Source organism: Coregonus lavaretus (genome assembly GCF_964263955.1).
Source record: "Coregonus lavaretus genome assembly, chromosome: 6".
In the NCBI taxonomy this organism is placed as follows: domain Eukaryota; kingdom Metazoa; phylum Chordata; class Actinopteri; order Salmoniformes; family Salmonidae; genus Coregonus; species Coregonus lavaretus.
This window is the reverse complement of record NC_139993.1, coordinates 56,682,613-56,704,729: the sequence shown is the minus strand read 5'-3', so window position 1 is coordinate 56,704,729 and position 22,117 is coordinate 56,682,613. Positions and strand designations below refer to the sequence as shown.

Below are 22,117 nucleotides of genomic sequence, written 5' to 3'. Positions count from 1 at the left end.
TAAAACATAATAATTTCAAACCTTGCTTGCATTAGTACACGATCAGATATATCTCTCTATTATGCGTGGGAATACTTTGGAACAGATTTCCAATATAAAAATAAATTGGAGCTGATTTGCTGGTGTTTTTACAGTCTTCTATGTCCAAATAAAATCACTGGCGGGCCAAATCCGGCCCTTGGGCCGCTAGTTGGGGAACCCTGATGTAGGGTGCCATTTCGGATGCAGCCTTGAGCTCATCTAGAGTGGCAGGGAGGGAGCAACAGGTACAACTGCCTGGCCATGAGCATCAGCTGGTCGGGCATAAAGTCTCACTTTTCTATCTATCTCTGATCTAGGAGTGGCATTATTTGCCCTAAAATACATGGCATTTACTGGTGGCTTGAGGCAGAATACGTTATTTTAATAAAACCTCTGATTTAAAACTTTTGGTGGGCAGATGAGAATATTTAGGTTAATATATTTTCTTTCTAAAATGTGCCCACTTTCGTTGGGTGCATGAGTATTTTGGAAATCTTTCCTCCATTCAAAATGTTTTAAGACATACAGTATACACTATACATATGGAAACTCCCGAGTGGCGCAGTGGTCTAGAGATCCTGGTTCGAATCCAGGCTCTGTTGTAGCCGGCCGCGACCGGGAGACCCATGGGGCGGCGCACAATTGGCCCAGCGTCGTCCAGGGTAGGGGAGGGAATGGCCGGCAGGGATGTAGCTCAGTTGGTAGAGCATGGTGTTTGCAACGCCAGGTTTGTGGGTTCGATTCCCACGGGGGGCCAGTATGAAAAATAATGTATGCACTCACTAACTGTAAATCGCTCTGGATAAGAGCGTCTGCTAAATGACTAAAATGTAAATGTAAAATGGAAAGTATTCAGACCCCTTGACCTTTTCCACATTTTGTTACGTTAGTCTTATTCTAAAATGTATTACAAAAATATATACAGTGGGGAAAAAAAGTATTTAGTCAGCCACCAATTGTGCAAGTTCTCCCACTTAAAAAGATGAGAGAGGCTGTCAGTAGCTGAGTGTAGATGCGGTGTGGAAATCAAGCGCAGGAAACACTGGCGTTCGTGAACAGACTTTAGTAAATGAAGTCAGCACCAAACAGGCGAACAGCCAACCCAACCGGGAGGCAAAATACAAATTACGCACAAAATACAACGTGCGTAAAAAGACAATAGCGCACACAGTGCGGACTCTCGAAAACAACAAAACACGAGAGTAATAACGAGAGCAACAGCTAGACAATAACCAATCACACATAACACCTGACCCAACACACGATAACTAAATAGGAAACCAAATCAAACACTAACAAGGGACAGGTGTACAAACAGACAAAACAAAACAAACATGAAACATCGAACGGTGGTAGCTAGTACTCCGGGGACGACGACCGCCGAAGCCTGCCCGAACAAGGAGGAGGAGCAGCCTCGGCCGAAACCGTGACAGTACCCCCCCCTTGACGCGCGGCTCCAGCCGTGCGCCGATCCCGGCCTTGGGGACGACCAGGACGACGCGGAGCAGGGCGCGTAGGATGACCCCGATGGAACTCGGTCAGCAGGGACAGGTCTAATATGTCCCTCCTCGGCACCCAGCACCGCTCCTCCGGGCCGTACCCCTCCCACTCCACGAGATATTGGAGACCCCCCATCCGGCGTCTCGAATCAAGGATGGACCTCACAGTGTACGCCGGAGCCCCCTCGATGTCCAACGGGGGCGGAGGAGTCTCCTCTATCTCATAGTCCTGGAGTGGACCAGCCACCACCGGCCTGAGGAGAGACACATGGAACGAGGGGTTAATATTCCTGTAATCAATAGGCAGTTCTAACCTGTAACACACCTCGTTCAACCTCCTCAGGACTTTGAATGGCCCCACAAACCGCCGACCCAGCTTCCGGCAGGGCAGGCGGAGGGGCAGGTTTCTGGTCGAGAGCCAGACTCGATCTCCAGGTGCGTATACAGGCCCCTCACTGCGGTGGAGATCGGCGCTCGTCTTATGCCGACGGATGGCCCGCTGCAGATGAACGTGGGCAGCGTTCCATGTTTCCTCCGAGCGCCGCACCCACTCATCCACCGCAGGGGCCTCGATCTGGCTCTCGTGCCAAGGTGCCAGAACCGGCTGGTACCCTAACACACACTGGAAAGGGGTTAGTTGGGTGGAGGAGTGGCGGAGAGAGTTCTGTGCCATCTCGGCCCACGGAACGTATCTCGCCCACTCCTCCGGCCGGCCCTGGCAATAAGACCTCAGAAACCTACCCACATCCTGGTTGACACGTTCAACCTGCCCATTACTCTCCGGGTGGTAACCCGAGGTAAGGCTCACCGAAACCCCCAACCGTTCCATAAAGGCTCTCCACACTCTGGAGGTGAACTGGGGGCCTCGATCAGACACTATATCCTCGGGTACCCCGTAATGCCGGAAGACATGGGTAAACAGAGCCTCAGCGGGTCTGTAGGGCGGTAGGGAGACCCGGCATGGGAAGGAGACGACAGGCCTTCGAGAACCGATCCACAACGACCAGGATGGTAGTATTCCCCTGTGAGGGGGGAAGGTCTGTAACAAAGTCCACCGAGAGGTGGGACCAGGGTCGTTGTGGAACGGGCAGGGGTTGTAGCTTACCCCTGGGCAAATGTCTGGGCGCCTTACACTGTGCACACACCGAACAGGAGGAGACATAAACCCTCACATCCCTGGCTAACGTTGGCCACCAGTACTTAGTGCTAAGGCAGTGAACTGTCCGGCCGATACCTGGATGTCCAGAGGAGGGGGACGTATGAGCCCAATAAATGAGGCGATCGCGTACCTCGAGCGGAACGTACGTCCGACCCACTGGACACTGTGGAGGACTTGGGTCGGTGCGTAACGCCCGCTCGATCTCTGCATCGACCTCCCATACCACCGGTGCCACCAGACAAGACTTTGGTAGTATGGGAGTGGGCTCAACGGACCTCTCCTCCGTGTCATACCGCCGAGACAGGGCATCTGCCTTCCCATTCTGGGACCCAGGGATGTAAGTGATTTTAAACACAAACCGGGCTAGAAACATAGTCCAGCGGGCCTGGCGAGGATTCAGTCTCCTAGCTGCCCGGATGTACTCCAGGTTACGGTGGTCCGTCAAAATGAGGAAAGGGTGTTGAGCCCCCTCAAGCCAATGCCTCCACACCTTTAGGGCCTGTACCACGGCTAACAGCTCCCTGTCCCCTACATCATAATTCCGCTCCGCCGGACTGAGCTTCTTAGAATAAAAAGCACAGGGGCGGAGCTTAGGTGGTGTGCCAGACCGTTGTGAGAGGACGGCCCCAATACCGGCCTCGGACGCGTCTACCTCTACCTGGAATGGTAAAGCGGGATCCGGATGCGCCAACACCGGCGCCGAGGTAAACAGGTCCTTCAGTCTCCCAAAAGCCCTGTCCGCCTCAGCTGACCACCGCAAGCGCACCGGACCCCCCTTCAACAGAGACGTTATGGGAGCTGCCACCTGTCCAAAACCCCGGATAAACCTCCGCTAATAATTCGCAAAACCCAAGAACTGTTGCAACTCTTTCACAGTGGTTGGGGTTTGCCAATTACGCACAGCTGACACCCGGTCAACCTCCATCTTCACCCCTGACGCAGACAACTGATAACCCAAAAAGGAGACCGACTTCTGAAAGAACAGGCATTTCTCTGCCTTGACATATAGGTCATGCTCCAACAGTCTCCTCAACACTCGGCGCACCAGGGCTACATGCTCAGCTCGGGTAGAACTGTACACCAGAATATCGTCTATGTACACGACTACTCCCTGCCCCTGCATGTCCCGGAAAATCTCATCTACAAAGGATTGGAAGACTGAGGGAGCATTCATTAACCCATATGGCATGACGAGATACTCGTAATGACCGGAGGTCGTGCTAAATGCTGTCTTCCATTCATCGCCCTCTCTAATGCGCACCAAGTTATATGCGCTCCTGAGATCCAATTTTGTGAAGAACTGAGCACCGTGTAATGACTCCGTCATAGTCGCAATCAGAGGAAGTGGATAACTGTACTTCACCGTAATCTGATTGAGACCGCGGTAATCAATACACGGGCGCAAACCTCCATCTTTTTTCTTCACAAAAAAGAAGCTAGAGGAAGCGGGTGAAGTGGAGGCCCGTATGTATCCCTGTCTCAGAGACTCAGCGATGTAAGTTTCCATCGCCTTCCTCTCCTCTTGAGACAAGGGATACACATGGCTCCGCGGGAGTGCTGCTCCTAACTGGAGATCTATCGCACAATCCCCCTGTCTATGAGGCGGCAGCTGCGCCGCCCTTGTCTTACTAAACACCAGTGTCAAATCCTCATACTCGGGGGGAATATGCAGTGCGGGCATTTTATTTGGACTCTCCACCGAGGTCGCCCCTATGGAAACACCCAGACATAGCCCCTCACACTGAACAGACCACCCTTTAAGAGCTTTCTCTCGCCACGAAATAGTAGGATCATGGGTAATCAACCAGGGAAGTCCCAGCACCACCGGATACGCAGGAGAGTCAATCAGATAGAGCTGAATCGTCTCCTCATGACCCCCCTGCGTCTTCATCCTAAGGGGCGCTGTAACTTCCCTAATTAACCCAGATCCTAACGGACGGCTATCTAGGGCATGTACAGGGAAAGGCTTATCAACGGGAAGGAGAGGAATCCCTAACTCTACACAGAACTGGCGATCTACAAAATTCCCAGCTGCGCCTGAATCTACTAGCGCCTTATGCTGGGAACGAGGTGCAACCTGTGGAAAACAAACAGGCAAGGTTATGTGAACGACAGAAAGCTCTGGGTAAGTAGGACGCCTACTCACCTGGGAGGACTCCCCCAATGCGTGGCCTGCCTTCACCTCCACCGGGGGACCTTCCCCAACACCTAGCCGCGGTGTGCCCTCCACGGCCACAGTTGGTGCAGGGAACGGCCCCCCTCGGGTTCCTACTCCTCCGTTCTCTAGCGCCAGCACATCCGAGCTCCATAGGGCTCGGCTCGGAGGTGCCGGAAGGTGGAATGGGCAACCCCCACCCGGGACGTCCACGGGTGGCGAGCAGGGTGTCCAGCCGAATGGCCATGTCGACCAGTTGGTCAAACGACAACGTGGTATCCCTGCACGCCAACTCTCTCTGGACGTCCTCCCGGAGGCTGCAGCGGAAGTGGTCTATGAGGGCCCGCTCATTCCACCCTGCATCTGCCGCTAGAGTCCGGAACTCCAAAGCAAAATCCTGTGCGCTCCTCATCCCCTGTCGGAGGTAGAATAGACGCTCCCCCGCCGCCTTCCCTTCTGGTGGATGGTCAAACACGGCACGGAAGCGGTGGGAGAACTCCGCGTAGGTAATAGTAGCGGCGTCTATTCTCCTCCATTCGGCGTTGGCCCACTCCAACGCCTTGCCGGTGAGACAGGAGATGAGGGCGGAGACGCTCTCGTGTCCCGAGGGCGCCGGGTGTACGGTGGCGAGGTAGAGCTCCACTTGCAGCAGGAACCCTTGACACCCGGCAGCGGAGCCGTCGTACGCCCTCGGGAGCGAGAGCCGAATCCCGCTGGGTTCCGGAAGGGGGACAGGAGGACTGACCGATGGGGATGGTCCGGTAGGTGGGGGCGTGGGTACCCCGCTGCTTTCCCATCGGTGGAGAGTGTTCATCACCCGATCCAGGGCGTGACCGATCTGGTTGATCCTGTCCTCCTGCCCACGCAGACGGTCCTCCATGATGTCCGTTGGCGCGGTTGCTCCTGCTGATTCCATGGGTGTGTTGTGTGATTCTGTCAGTAGCTGAGTGTAGATGCGGTGTGGAAATCAAGCGCAGGAAACACGGGCGTTCGTGAACAGACTTTAGTAAATGAAGTCAGCACCAAACAGGCGAACAGCCAACCCAACCGGGAGGCAAAATACAAATTACGCACAAAATACAACGTGCGTAAAAAGACAATAGCGCACACAGTGCGGACTCTCGAAAACAACAAAACACGAGAGTAATAACGAGAGCAACAGCTAGACAATAACCAATCACACATAACACCTGACCCAACACACGATAACTAAATAGGAAACCAAATCAAACACTAACAAGGGACAGGTGTACAAACAGACAAAACAAAACAAACATGAAACATCGAACGGTGGTAGCTAGTACTCCGGGGACGACGACCGCCGAAGCCTGCCCGAACAAGGAGGAGGAGCAGCCTCGGCCGAAACCATGACAGAGGCCTGTAATTTTCATCATAGGTACACGTCAACTATGACAGACAAAATGAGATTTTCTTTCTCCAGAAAATCACATTGTAGGATTTTTAATGAATTTATTTGCAAATTATGGTGGAAAATAAGTATTTGGTCAATAACAAACGTTTCTCAATACTTTGTTATATACCCTTTGTTGGCAATGACACAGGTCAAACGTTTTCTGTAAGTCTTCACAAGGTTTTCACACACTGTTGCTGGTATTTTGGCCCATTCCTCCATGCAGATCTCCTCTAGAGCAGTGATGTTTTGGGGCTGTCGCTGGGCAACACGGACTTTCAACTCCCTCCAAAGATTTTCTATGGGGTTGAGATCTGGAGACTGGCTAGGCCACTCCAGGACCTTGAAATGCTTCTTACGAAGCCACTCCTTCATTGCCCGGGCGGTGTGTTTGGGATCATTGTCTTGCTGAAAGACCTAGCCACGTTTCATCTTCAATGCCCTTGCTGATGGAAGGAGGTTTTCACTCAAAATCTCACGATACATGGCCCCATTCATTCTTTCCTTTACCCGGATCAGTCGTCCTGGTCCCTTTGCAGAAAAACAGCCCCAAAGCATGATGTTTCCACCCCCATGCTTCACAGTAGGTATGGTGTTCTTTGGATGCAACTCAGCATTCTTTGTCCTCCAAAGTTATCCAAAAAGTTCTATTTTGGTTTCATCTGACCATATGACATTCTCCCAATCCTCTTCTGGATCATCCAAATGCACTCTAGCAAACTTCAGACGGGCCTGGTCATGTACTGGCTTAAGCAGGGGGACACATCTGGCACTGCAGGATTTGAGTCCCTGGCGGCGTAATGTGTTACTGATGGTAGGCTTTGTTACTTTGGTCCCAGCTCTCTGCAGGTCATTCACTAGGTACCCCCGTGTGGTTCTGGGATTTTTGCTCACCTTTCTTGTGATCATTTTGACCCCACGGGGTGAGATCTTGCATGGAGCCCCAGATCGAGGGAGATTATCAGTGGTCTTGTATGTCTTCCATTTCCTAATAATTGCTCCCACAGTTGATTTCTTCAAACCAAGCTGCTTACCTATTGCAGATTCAGTCTTCCCAGCCTGGTGCAGGTCTACAATTTTGTTTCTGGTGTCCTTTGACAGCTCTTTGGTCTTGGCCATAGTGGAGTTTGGAGTGTGACTGTTTGAGGTTGTGGACAGGTGTCTTTTATACTGATAACAAGTTCAAACAGGTGCCATTAATACAGGTAACGAGTGGAGGACAGAGGAGCCTCTTAAAGAAGAAGTTACAGGTCTGTGAGAGCCAGAAATCTTGCTTGTTTGTAGGTGACCAAATACTTATTTTCCACCATAATTTGCAAATAAATCCTACAATGTGATTTTCTGGATTTTTTTTTCTCAATTTGTCTGTCAAAGGTGACGTGTACCTATGATGAAAATTACATGCCTCTCTCATCTTTTTAAGTGGGAGTACTTGCACAATTGGTGGCTGACTAAATACTATTTTCCCCCACTGTATATTCATCATCAACGACAAAGCGAAAACAGGTTTTTAGAAATGTTAGCAAATGTATAAAATATAAAAAACAGAAATACCTTATTTACATAAGTATTCAGACCATTTGATATGAGACTCAAAATTGAGCTCAGGTGCATCCTATTTCCATTGATCATCCTTGAGATGTTTCTACAACTTGATTGAAGTCCACCTGTGGTAAATTCAATTGATTGGACATGATTTGGAAAGGCACACACCTGTCTATATAAAGTCCCACAGTTGACGGTGCATGTCAGAGCAAAAACCAAGCCAAGAGGTTGAAGGAATTGTCCTTGAGCTCCGAGACAGGATTGTGTCGAGGCACAGATCTGGAGAAGGGTACCAAAAAATCTCTGCAGCATTGAAGGTCCCCAAGAACACAGTGGCCTCCATCATTCTTAAATGGAAGAAATTTGGAACCAACAAGACTCTTCTTAGAGCTGTCCGCCCTGCCAAACTGAGCAATCGAGGGAGAAGGGCCTTGATCAGGGAGGTGACCTAGAACCCGATGGTCACTCTGACAGAGCTCTAGAGTTACTCTGTGGAGATGGGAGAACCTTCCAGAAGAACAACCATCTCTGCAACACTCCACCAATCAGGCCTTTATGGTAGAGACAGAAGCCACTTCTCAGTAAAAGGCACATGACAGCCTGCTTGGAGTTTGCCAAAAGGCACCTAAAGGACTCTCAGACCATGAGAAACAAGATTCTCTTTTCTGATGAAACCAAGATTGAACTCTTTGGCCTGAATGCCAAGCGTCACATCTGGAGGAAACCTGGCACCATCCCTATGGTGAAGCGTGGTGGCAGCATCATGCTGTGGGGATTTTTTTCAGGGACTGGGAGACTAGTCAGGATTGAGGGAAAGATGAACGGAGCAAAGTACAGAGAGATTCTTGATATAAACCTTCTCCAGAGCACTCAGGACCTCAGACTGGGGCGAAGGTTCACCTTCCAACAGGACAACGACCCTAAGCACACAGCCAAGACAATGCAGGAGTGGGTTCGGGACAAGTCTCTGAATGTCCTTGAGTGGCCCAGCCAGAGCCCAGACTTGAACACAATCGAACATCTCTGGAGAGACCTGAAAATAGCTGTGCAGTGACGCTCCCCATCCAACCTGACAGCGCTTGAGAGGATCTGCAGAGAAGAATGGGAGAAACTTCCCAAATACAGGTGTGCGAAGCTTGTAGCGTCATACCTAATAAGACTCGAGGCTGTAATCGCTGCCATAGGTGCTTCAACTAAGTACTGAGTAAAGGGTCTGAATACTTATGGAAATGTGATATTTCATTTTTTGTATTTTGATACATTTGCAGAAATGTCTAGTTGTTTTTGCTTTGTCATTTTGGGGTATTGTGTGTAGATTGATGAGGAAATAAATCTATTTAATCCATTGTAGAATAAGGCTGTAACGTAACAAAGTGGAAAAAGTCAAAGGGTCTGAATGCTTTCCAGACTTTCCAAAAGTCTGTCGACACCCCTTCAAATGAGTGGATTCGGCTATATCAGCCACACCCGTTGCTGACAGGTGTATAAAATCAAACACACAGCCATGCAGTCTCCATAGACAAACATTGGCATTTACTGAAGGGCTCAGTGACTTTCAACATGGCACAGTCATAGGATGCCAACTTTCCAACAAGTCAGTTCGTCAACTTTCTGACCTGCTAGAGCTGCCCCGGTCAACTGTTAGTGCTGTTATTGTGAAGTGGAAATGTCTAGGAGCAACAACGGCTCAGCCGTGAAGTTGTAGGCCACACAAGCTCACAGAACAGGACCGCCGAGTGCTGAAGTGCATAGCGCGTAGAAATGCAACCCTCACTATCGAGTTCCAAACTGCTTCTGGAAGCAATGTCAGTACAATAACTGTTCGTCGGGAGCTTCATGAAATTGGTTTCCATGGCCGCACACAAGCATAAGATCACCATGCGTAATGCCAAGCGTCGGCTTGAGTGGTGTAAAGCTCACCGCCATTGGACTCTGGAGCAGTGGACTCTGTGGACTCTTGAGTGATAAATCAGGCTTCACCATCTGGCAGTCCGACGGACGGATCTGGGTTTTGGCGGATGCCAGGAGACCGCTACCTGCCCGAATGCATAGTGCCAACTGTAAAGCTTGGTGGAGGAGGAATAATGGTCTTGGGCTGTTTTTCATGGTTCAGGCTAGGCCCCTTAGTTCCAGTGAAGGGAAATCTTAATGCTACAGCATACAATGACATTCTAGACGATTCTGTGCTTCCAACTTTGTGGCAACAGTTTGCGGAAGGCCCTTTCCTGTTTCAGCATGTCAATGCCCCCGTGCACAAAGCGAGGTCCATACAGAAAGGGTTTGTCGAGATCGGTGTGGAAGAACTTGACTGGCCTGCACAGAGCCCTGACCTCAACCCCATCGCACACCTTTGGGATGAATTGGAACGCCGACTGCGAGCCAGGCTTAATCGCCCAACATCAGTGCCCGACCTCACTAATGCTCTTGTGGCTGAATGGAAGCAAGTCCCCGCGGCAATGTTCCAACCTCTAGTGGAAAGCCTTCCCAGAAGAGTGGAGGCTGTTATAGCAGAAAAGAGGGGACCAACTCCATATTAATGCCCATGTTTTGGAATGAGATGTTCGACGAGCAGGTGTCCACATAACTTTGTTCATGTAGTGTATTTTCCCAAAATCCGTTCATTTTTGAGTTAATGGATACATATTGATTTATTTTGAAGCTCTATTATTGTAAAATATATTATTTGGGGTAAATATGTGATTTAATTGGGATATGTTCCACAGGTCCTAGCTCCGCAGACTGAGTTGTGGGCTGAGGTTCCTGAACCAGATGTGTGTGGGGTGTACAATGTGCAGGTCCGCTGTGTGCACATCAACGGCTCCGGGACCTGGAGTGACTGGAGCCACTTGCTCTACACCACCCCTCACAACAGCAGAGGTACTGTCTTCCTCATCACTTCATCCATGTCATTTCACTTTTATTTATACAGGTTAGTCTCATTGCGATAAAAAATCTATTTTGCAAGAGAGACATGCAATGTATAGAAAAGTTTATTGCTGAGGTGTTTTGACAACATTGCTTCGACAAATTGCCTCTGAAACGCATCGACAAACTTTTGAACGGAATTTAGTTGCCGTCCTGAACCTTCCTTTACACATGCAGTTTTACAATGCTAGGACTGAGCACCCCTTCAGCGGTCCAGACAATAAAAATACTGGTTATAGCACCTCCAGCACACCACTACTATTAAGGTTGAACTTCTTTATACAAACGTACAGTACATTAGCTCTCATAACCACAATTACATTTACATTTACATTTACGTCATTTAGCAGACACTCTTATCCAGAGCAACTTACAAATTGGTGCATTCAACTTATGATAGCCAGTGGGACAACCACCCTATTTTTATTTTTTAATGGGGGGGGTAGAAGGATTACTTTTATACTATTCCAGGTATTCCTTAAAGAGGTAGGGTTTCAAGTGTTATCCGGAAGTTGGTCAGTGACTCCGCTGTCCTGGCGTCGTGGGGGAGCTTGTTCCACCATTGGGGTGCCAGAGCAGCGAATAGTTTTGACTGGGCTGAGCGGGAACTGTGCTTCCGTAGAGGTAGGGGGGCTAGCAGGCCAGAGGTGGATGAACGTAGTGCCCTCGTTTGGGTGTAGGGTCTGATCAGAGCCTGAAGGTAAGGAGGTGCCGTTCCCCTCACAGCTCCGTAGGCAAGCACCATGGTTTTGTAGTAGATGCGAGCTTCAACTGGAAGCCAGTGGAGTGTGCGGAGGAGCGGGGTGACATGAGAGAACTTGGGAAGGTTGAACACCAGATGGGCTGCAGTGTTCTGGATAAGTTGTAGGGGTTTAATGGCACAGGCAGGGAGCCCAGCCAACAGTGAGTTGCAGTAATCCAGATGGGAGATGACAAATGCCTGGATTAGGACCTGTGCCGCTTTCTGTGTAGGGTAGGGTCGTACTCTGCGAATGTTGTAGAGCATGAACCTACAGGATCGGGTCACCGCTTTGATGTTAGCGGAGAACGACAGGGTGTTGTCCAGGGTCACGCCAAGGTTCTTTGCACTCTGGGAGGAGGACACAATGGAGTTGTCAACCGTCATGGCGAGATCATGGAGCGGGCAGTCCTTCCCCGGGAGGAAGAGCAGCTCCGTCTTGCTGAGGTTCAGCTTTAGGTGGTGATCCGACATCCACACTGATATGTCTGCCAGACATGCAGAGATGCGATTCGCCACCTGGTTATCAGAAGGGGGAAAGGAGATGGGTCATTTCAAACCCTTCATTATCCATGGTTTGCTGTGTGTAAAACGCTCTTTCTGACCCTGATCTTAAATGAGAAGTTTGCTCTTTTACAACCAAATCTCTATTTTTGATCTAAATGGCATGTTATAGAAGGGTCCAGACACTTTTTTGTGATTTCACTTGTTTTTGAGAAACCTACCCCAACCAGCGATTCACTTCCTGATCCTCGTTGTGCGGTATGGGGGGTCTGAATAAACATGAACAAATGCTCCAAAAACACCCAAATATGTCCTTTGAGAAACTAAAACTCTCTCAGTATAGTGATGCAGGTCTTTAGACCTTTAACATTATATTCCATTTTGTGCGACTCAAGCGTTTCCCCTATCCAGCGGTTCCATTTTTATGTAGCCTGCTGCTAAATGGAAAATTACGTTCTGATAGAAAATTCAAGCCTCAGTCATACAGTAGGTACACGTGCACACACACACACACACACACACACACACACACACACACACACACACACACACACACACACACACAGCTGTAACATCTATATTCTGTTCTCTCAGCTCCTGACCAGGGTCCTGATTTCTGGCGAGTGTTTCAGGAGGATCCACCAAGTACGCAGACGAACGTCACTCTTCTCTTCGAGGTAGGGTCCATAGCTTTCAGAGAACACATTACATGTCCTACAGTATGTGGTTTAAATGTCAACATCAGAGAGAGTTAGATTAATTGAACAGGTGTATCCTCTCCTTTTATTACGTCATTGTTCTTAGTTTATTCTGAAAATACTAGATGAGTCAGCGCAATATAGCAGTACTCGGTTGCCTTCCCCAACACCTTTATCAGATCAGAGAGTATAAGGAAGTAGCACATTGGATAATGAATCCTCGTTAGAGTCCTTGATAGTCTCTCAACTCTTCCCTCTCCTCTTCCCCATAGCATTCCCCCATAGTGGAGCCAACCTACTGTGTGGAGGCACTTGTAGTACAGCACCAGGACTCTGGGGGCACTGTAACTGAGGAGCAGATAGGCCTGGTGTCCTCCTATAGCTTTGAGTGGAGAGGGGAGGTCCACTCTGTGACAGTCAAGGCTCAGAACAGCCAGGGCTCTTCCACTAGGAACACCCACATGACCCTGGAGAGACACCCCAAACGTAAGTCACTGCTGAAAAATACACTGAATGGGAATGTACTGTATTTGTATGGGGCTGAAGGATTGTTATACCCAGTACACAGATTACTAGCATACACAGATTACTAGCAGTCTAAATAGTTAGTAGTCAGAAATAAATATCTGGAAAAAAAGAAAATGTTATTTGAAAACTGCATGTTTGTTTTCCCAATTTAAATAACATATATATAGTTGGTGGTCTTGCTTTATGTCATAGTCAGTTGAAATGCTATGTTTCTGACTTCATGGTCATCAGTGGGAGATAACAGGCATGTTGGTCCCCACTGGGCATGCTCACTGCCTCAAGGCCCGAGAGGGCGCGGCTTCACTAGAGAGGGAGAGAAGAGGAAGGGTGAGGACAGCGGCAGGTAGCCTAGTGGTTAAGTGCTTTGGGCCAGTAACCAAAAGGTCGCTGGTTTGAATCCCCGAACAACTAGGTGAAAAATCTGTCGGTGTGCCCTTGAGCAAGGCACTTAACCCTAATTGCTCCTGTAAGTCACTCTGGATACGAGTGTCTGCTAAATGACTGGCGTCAGTTCAGCTAAACCTAGGGAATGGCAAAGTGGGGTGTGTAAAAATACACCCACCAGTTGAAGCTCATTTACTGTACTTCGACACCATTTTTAAACTCTAAAATGCTATTTGGAGAACAGCGAAAACAAACATGACATGGCTAAAGGACAATCAGACTTGTGAACCTAATCCTTAGCTGTGTATTGCCGCTTTCCATATTATCTGTTGTCTGTAGCTTGTGAGGTGTGGAAACATTTTGTTGCTTTTATGTATTTTGTTTTGTTGCTTTTTGTGCTATTGCTCTGTCTGCGTGCTAGGTGTTGCTTGTCCTATGTTGCTCTGTCTGTCTGCGTGCTAGGTGTTGCTTGTCCTATGTTGCTCTGTCTGTCTGCGTGCTAGGTGTTGCTTGTCCTATGTTGCTCTGTCTGTCTGCGTGCTAGGTGTTGCTTGTCCTATGTTGCTCTGCATGTGTTCACTGCTCATTGTTTGGTCTGTATTGTAATTGTTTTTAATAACCTGCCCAGGGACTGCGGTTGAAAATTAGCCGGTTGGCTAAAACCTGCACTTTTACTGAAACGTTGATTAATGTGCACTGTCCCTGTAAAAAGAAACTCAAACAAAAATGTCCCACAGACATTATCACCTCAATATTAGCTTTAAAGGTCTGTGGAATGGCGTCTACAATGTACTACTCAACCTCATCATGCAGTGCATTCGGAAAGTTTTCAGACCCCTTGACTTTTTCCACATTTTGTTACGTTACAGCCTTATTCCAAAACTGATTAAATTATATCCCCCCCTCATCAATCTACACACAATACCCCAAAATGACAAAGCAAAAACTGGTTTGTAGAAATGTTTGCAAATTTATTAACAATAGAAAACGGAAATATCACATTTACATAAGTACTCAGTACTTTGTTGAAGCACCTTTGGCAGCGATTACAGCCTTGAGTCTTCTTGGGTATGACGCTACAAGCTTGGCACACCTGTATTTGGGGAGTTTCTCCCATTCCTCTCTGCAGGTTGGATGGGCAGTGTTGCTGCATAGCTATTTCCAGGTCTCTCCAGAGATGTTCGATCGGGATCAAGTCCGGGTTCTGGTTGGGCCACTCAAGGACATTCAGAGACTTGTCCCGAAGCCACTCCTGTGTTATCTTGGCTGTGTGCTTAGGGTCGTTGTCCTGTTGGAAGGTGAACCTTCACCCCAGTCTGAGGTCCTGAGTGCTCTGGAGCAGGTTTTCATCAAGGATCTCTCTGTACTTTGCTCCGTTCATCTTTCCCTCGATCCTGACTAGTCTCCCAGTCCCTGCTGCTGAAAAACATCCCCACAGCATGATGCTGCCACCACCATGCTTCACCGTAGGGATGGCGCCAGGTTTTCTCCAGATGTGACGCTTGGCATTCAGGCCAAAGAGTTCAATCTTGGTTTCATCAGACCAGAGAATGTTGTTTCTCATGGTCTGAGAGTTCTTTAGGTGCCTTTTTGGCAAACTCCAAGCGGGCTGTCATGTGCCTTTTTTACTGAGGAGTGGCTTCCGTCTGGCCACTCTACCATAAAGGCCTGATTGGTGTAGTGCTGCAGAGATGATTGTCCTTCAAGTTGTAAAAACATCTCAAGGATGATCAATGGAAACAGGATGCACCTGAGCTCAATTTCGAGTCTCATAGCAAAGGGTCTGAATACTTATGTAAATAAGGTGTTTTTGTTTTTTTATAAATGTGCAAAAATTTATAAAAACCTTTTTTCGCATTGTCATTATGGGGTATTGTGTGTAGATTGATGAGGATTTTTATTTTATTTAATCAATTTTAGAATAAGGTTGTAACGTAACAATGTGGAAAAAGTGAAGGGGTCCGAATGCACATAGGCTACATTGACTCATTTAGCCAACTTGTGGAACAGTGCATACAGGGCAACATGAAATAGATGCATAATACATGCTATCAAGGGTGACTTCAAATACATACATCAATGTGAAAGTAACTGGAGCATAAAACAGCTGACTGCGAATGCAAACTATGCCAGATAAATCCTACACACGCATTGAAATAAAAGGCATACGTCAAAGGAATTACTTAGGCCTACAAAGGACGCATAAAGACAAACAAACTCAACCAAGGAATGAAGAAAAATCTACACATTTAAGGCCACGCCCGTGATTCAGTACCGCTAAATGGACAGCGCCTCCGTACAGGTAGGGATAGTGGAGCTCCGTGGGGTGTGGCTGAATGGACAGCGTTAGCCAGTTAGGAGGAGGCTATTCAGTTTGTGGGCAGTTAGACATTTTCTGGGCACAGTTGAGTAGCCTACAATGCTAATATGAAAATCATAACTGGCATGCAGATCTTTAGAAATTGTAGGATCAATTGTAAATTGTCACTCATATGAAAAAGGTTGCAGCCCCCCTGCTATAAGCTATATGAAGGGGAATGCACACATACAGTGTTCTATGACAGTGTCATTGTCTTGTGCGCTTCCCACCAAAATGTTTGCGCTGCATTCAGAGATGTTCCTTATAATGTGTGCGCCCAGCTCATTTTTGCGGCATGTTTTTATTTTTGGCGCGCTACAGAAGTCTATATCGAACCACTAATACAGGACTGGTAGAGGCCCAGTGCACTACCTTTGTGAAAAACATTTTTTCCAATCATATTTTTCAGGGGGTGCTGCAGCACCCTTTGGCTGTGGGCCGGAGAGAGAGGGTGCCATGAATCTTTATCTTGTCAGTGTCAGTAATTGGTTTCTCTCTCTACGACACGATGTTTATCGTTTAGGTTCATGTTTATAGCCCTGTTTATATCTGTGTTATAGTAGTGTAATATCATGCTTATTCATTCATGTTTATATAGCTTATTTATATTATATAATTATTACACTTTACTGATACTGTTATGTTGTGCATGTTCTTGCCTTTATAGAAACACAATTAATTCGGTTTAACACAATAACTAGTCCACCAAGATGAATTCCCAGTCAAGATCCACGGTATATAATCAAAGTGTGTGTGTTGGTGAAGAGGCAAAATAAACAAAACCCTGAAAAGAGAAGCATCAGCATTGTTCTTACCGGAAGTCCTGTAGAGGGTCAGAACACACATCAGTCATCATAAGTGTACTAGCCGGTGAGGGCATGCCAGCCAACCGTTTTTACATGAAGAGAAAATATAAACATGTAATTTTTATTCCTCTCTATCACTCTCTCCCCCTTTCCTTCCACCTCTCTCTCTCTCGTCCACCCTTTTCCGTCCCTCCCTCCCTCTCTCCAGGTCAGTGTGTGCGTTCGTTCAGTGCATCCCGTGTGAACAGTAGTTGTGTGGTCCTGTTGTGGTCTCTGCAGCCTAACAGCAATGTACCGTGGTCCCTGGTCGTAGAGTGGTCGGGTCAGAACCACCAGGACAGACAGGGCCAGACCCCAGAGGGCAGGGAGAGGTGGACCAGGTTCCCCCCTACTGACAAGCTCCTCTACCTATATGGTATGTACATTTACTTCCTGTTATACCTCTCCGTCTCATTTCCCCTCTCATTTCCCCTCTCATTCTCTTTCATTCTTTCGCTTTCTTTAACGAATTGGAGGCGAAAGATTTACGGCTCCTCCTGGACCAGGCCCAAATCCCCGTAATTTGCATGAAGAGGAGACGCCGATACAGGGGGCGCAGATCCGGGTGCTTGGTGAGAATTTGTCGCGAGTGGATAATCGGCCTTGACCATCTGTCCTACTGGGGAACGTGCAATCACTGGAGAATAAACTGTGTGAGCTCCGTTTGAGACTATCTTACAAACGGGACATTAAAAACTGTAAAATCTTATGTTTCACCGAGTCGTGGCTGAACGAGGACATGGATAATATACAGTTGGCTGGGTTTTCCGTGCATCGGCAAGACAGAACAGCGACCTCCGGTAAGACGAGGGGTGGTGGTCTGTGTCAACAACAGCTGGTGCGCAATCTCTAGTATTAAGGAAGTCTCAAGGTTTTGCTCGCCTGAGGTAGAGTACCTCATGATAAGCTGTAGAGCACACTATTTACCAGGAGAGTTTACCACCGCAAACCGATGCAGGCTCTAAGACCACACTCAACAAGCTGTATAAGGCCATAAGCAAAATAGAGAATGCTCACCCAGAAGCGGCGCTCCTAGTGGCCAGGGACTTTAATGCAGGAAAACTTACATCCGTTTTACCTCATTTTTACCAGCAACCAGAGGAAAATAAACTCTGGTCCACCTTTACTCCACACACAGAGACGCGTACAAAGCTCTCCTTCGCCCTCCATTTGGCAAATCTGACCATAATATATCCTGATTCCTGATTACAAGCAAAAACTAAAGCAGGGGGTACCAGTGACTCGCTCAATACGGAAGTGGTCAGATGACGTGGATGCTAAGCTACAGGACTGTTTTGCTACCACAGACTGGAATATGTTCTGGGATTCTTCAGATAGCATTGAGGAGTACACCACATTAGTCACTGGCTTCATCAATAAATGCATCGACGATGTCATCCCCACAGTGACTGTTCGTACATATCCCAACCAGAAGCCATGGATTACAGGCAACATCCGCACTGAGCTAAAGGCTAGAACTGCCGCTTTCAAGGAGCGGGATAACAAAAACCCTTATAAGAAATCCCCCTATGCCCTCCAACGAACCATCAAACAGGCAAAGCTTCAATACATAACTAAGATTGAATCCTACTACACCGGCTCTGACGCTCGTCGGATGTGGCAGGGCTTGCAAACTATTACGGATTACAAAGGGAAACCCAGCCGCGAGCAGCCCAGTGACGCGAGCCTACAAGACGAGCTAAATACCTTCTATGCTTGCTTCGAGGCAAGCCCCACTGAACCATGCATGAGAGCACCAGCTGTTCTGGACGACTGTGTGATCATACTCTCCATAGCCGATGTAAGTACGACCTTTAAACAGGTCAAAATTTACCAGGACGCGTACTCGGAGCATGCGCTGACCAACTGGCAAGTGTCTTCACTGACATTTTCATCCTCTCACTGACCGAGTCTGTAATGCCTACATGTTTCAAGCAGACTACCATAGTCCCTGTGCCCAAGAACGCCAAGGTAACCTGTCTAAATGACTACCGCCCCATGGCACTCACATCTGTAGCCATGAAGTGCTTTGAAAGGCTGGTCATGGCTCACATCAACACCATCATCCCAGAAACCCTAGACCCACTACAATTCGCATACCGCCCCAACAGATCCACAGATGGCGCAATCTCTATTGTACTCCACACTGCCCTTTCCCACTTGGACAAAAGGAACACCTATGTGAGAATGCTGTTCGTTGACTACAGCTCAGGATTCAACACCATAGTTCCCTCAAAGCTCATCACTAAGCTAAGGATCCTGGGACTAAACACCTCCCTCTTCAACTGGATCCTAGACATCCTGACGAGCCGCCCCCAGGTGGTAGGCAACAAAACATCTGCCACGCTGATCCTCAATGGGGTGCGTTCTTAGTCCCCTCCTGTACACCCTGTTCACCCACGACAAAGTGGCCACGCACGACTCCAACACCATCATGAAGTTTGCCGACGACACAACAGTGGTAGGCCTGATCACCGACAACAATGAGACAGCCTACAGGGAGGAGGTCAGAGACCTGGCCGTGTGGTGCCAGGACAACAACCTCTCCCTCAATGTGAGCAAGACAAAAGAGCTGATCATGCACTACAGGAAAAGGGGGGATAAGCATGCCCCCATTCACATCGACGTGGCTGTAGTGGAGCGGGTCGAGAACTTCAAGTTCCTTTGCTTCCACATCACCAACAAACTATCATGGTCCAAACACACCAAGACATTAGTGAAGAGGGCATGACAACACCTTTTCCCCCTCAGGAGACTGAAAAGATTTGGCCTGGGACCTCAGATCCTCAAAAAGTTCTACAGCTGCATTATCGAGAGCATCCTGACTGCTTGCATCACCACCTCGTATGGCAACTGCTCGGCGTCCGACCACAAGGCGCTACAGAGGGTACTGCATACAGCCCAGTACATCACTGGGGCCAATCTTCCTGCCATCCAGAACCTCTATACCAGGCGGTGTCAGAGGAAGGCCCAAAAATTGTCAAAGACTCAAGCCACCCTAGTCATAGACTGTTCTCTCTGTTACCGGACTGCAAGCGGTACCGGAGCGCCAAGTCTAGGTCCAAAAGGCTCCTTAACAGCTTCTACCCCAAGCCATAAGACTGCTAAACAGTTAATCAAATGGCTACCCGGACTATTTGCATTGACCCCATTTTTTACGCTGCTGCTACTCGCTGTTTATTATCTATGCATAGTCACTTTACCCCTACCTACATGTACACTAGCTCAATTACCTTGACTAACCTGTACCCCCGCACATTGACTTGGTACCAGTACCCCCCTGTATATAGCCTTGTTGTTGTTATTTTATTGTTACTTTTTTTCTACTTTAGTTTATTTGTAATTTTTTTTACATAACAAATATTTCGCAGAACAAATTCTGCATTGTTGGTGATGGGCTTGTAATTAAGCATTTCACGTTTGTATTCGGCGCATGTGACAAAAAACATTTGATTTGATTAATACCTCTCTTTAATCTTTCTGATTACTTCTCTCCCTGGGTCACCTTCTCTTTCACAACACTCAGTTCCGTGAATCAATGTTATTTTAGATTGATGTAGAAGGACATTAATAAACCCACAAAAACACTGCAGGACAATTGATCTGGACATCTGGTCAAACTGTGGCACTTCAATCCGTATGGAGTTCCAGTTTGAGAGGTTGTTGGCTGTGAGGTTCTGGCGCCCTCTAGTGAGAGTTTATAGACATGGTTGAATCTGTTCTAATCTGAGCCACTTTCTCTGTGACTATATTTCCCAGGTCATTTCTATGACTCTGATGAGTACGAGTTTATTTTGTATCCAGTGTTTGCGGATGGAGAAGGAGAGCCAGTGTATACTAAAGGTAAGCCCTCCCTCAAGATAGGAACATAAAATACACCCGGCCAAAAATATGTCTCGATGGCTGCTTTTACACAGGCAGCCCAATTCTGATCTTTTTCCAATTATTGGTCTTTTGACCAATCAGATCCTTATACAATAATTGGTCAAAAGATCAGAATTGGGCTGCCTATGTAAATGCAGCCTATGTATTTGGCATATGAGTATGGATTATGTTTATTTTGTATATTGCAGCACTGACATGCATGCATCTATAATGTAAGTCATATGTTCAAATTTTTTAAGTGCCAATTCTATAAGGGTGTTTAATACATTTCCTCTAGGGTTATGTATTGGTGTCAATATGAATGTGATCCAATGTGGATGGATTGATTGACTGATAGACTTACCCAGGGTGTTGTCCTGTCCTCCAGTCTTTAGGGGGGGTGAAGCTGGGCCTGCAGCCTACATGCTTCTGATGATCATCGCCTTCCTCGCCATCGTCCTCTTCGTCACCCTGGTCATATCCCAAAACCAGTAAGATTATATTTCTCATCATTATTGAATATAGTTTAAAGTTCAATCATTTGACAATCAACTGTATATACTGCTAACAGATTTTTGCTCAGTCGTAGACACACAATAGCAGTGGTGTATTCTGTTCTATTGCAGTGGTGTATTCTGTTCTATTGCAGTGGTGTATTCTGTTCCATAGCAGTGGTGTATTCTGTTCCATAGCAGTGGTGTGTTCTGTTCTATTGCAGTGGTGTGTTCTGTTCTATTGCAGTGGTGTATTCTGTTCCATAGCAGTGGTGTGTTCTGTTCTATTGCAGTGGTGTGTTCTGTTCTATTGCAGTGGTGTATTTACAGAAAGCACTTTTGGACTGTGTCTGACATTAAGAAAGAGAGGAACAATGGTTTTGGCCTCTGGGCAGGTGGTGAAGACTAAAGTGGTGATTCCAGGTGGTTATTGATCTGAGGAACACAGTCAGACACATTGATTAGGAGTGGAATTAGAGTATACGTGACATTTCAACAATGTACAGAATGTCCTCAGGGTTCAATTACTATGGTGATTGGCTGAATGTGTTCTGAGAAAGAGGGAGAAATGGAGAAAGGGGGTGAGATGGGGGCAGAGAGAGAGGAGAGAAGGGGAGGGAGAGATAGGGCTGGGAGGTATACCGTATTTTACTATATACCATTATTGGGGCGGCAGATAGCTTAGTGGTTAAGAGCGTTGTGCCAGTAACCGAAAGGTCGCTTGTTCTAATCCCCGAGCCGACTAGGTGAAATATCTGTCTGTGCCCTTGAGCAAGGCACTTAACCCTAATTGCTCCTGTAAGTCGCTCTGGATAAGAGTGTCTGCTAAATGACTAAAATGTATTGATGCACGGTCCTGTTTAGGTTTTTACTTTACCTTCTACAGTGAGGGGGAAAAAAGTATTTGATCCCCTGCTGATTTTGTACGTTTGCCCACTGACAAAGACATGATCAGTCTATAATTTTAATGGTAGGTTTATTTGAACA

At 47.5% G+C, this 22,117-nt stretch overlaps 1 protein-coding gene across 1 annotated transcript in view; it reads left to right on the top strand.

Annotated features, from left to right (window-relative positions):
- Nucleotides 1-22,117, top strand: part of lepr (leptin receptor) — a gene marked incomplete at its 5' end in the record, with an annotated part of 71,661 nt that overhangs the window by 45,623 nt on the left and 3,921 nt on the right. Inside the window, 6 exons of the mRNA XM_084163901.1 lie at nt 10,514-10,667; nt 12,553-12,635; nt 12,929-13,142; nt 16,942-17,148; nt 20,532-20,615; nt 21,025-21,127. Of these exons, the coding sequence (XP_084020027.1) occupies nt 10,514-10,667; nt 12,553-12,635; nt 12,929-13,142; nt 16,942-17,148; nt 20,532-20,615; nt 21,025-21,127 (845 nt within the window). The remainder of the gene's footprint in view (nt 1-10,513; nt 10,668-12,552; nt 12,636-12,928; nt 13,143-16,941; nt 17,149-20,531; nt 20,616-21,024; nt 21,128-22,117) is intronic.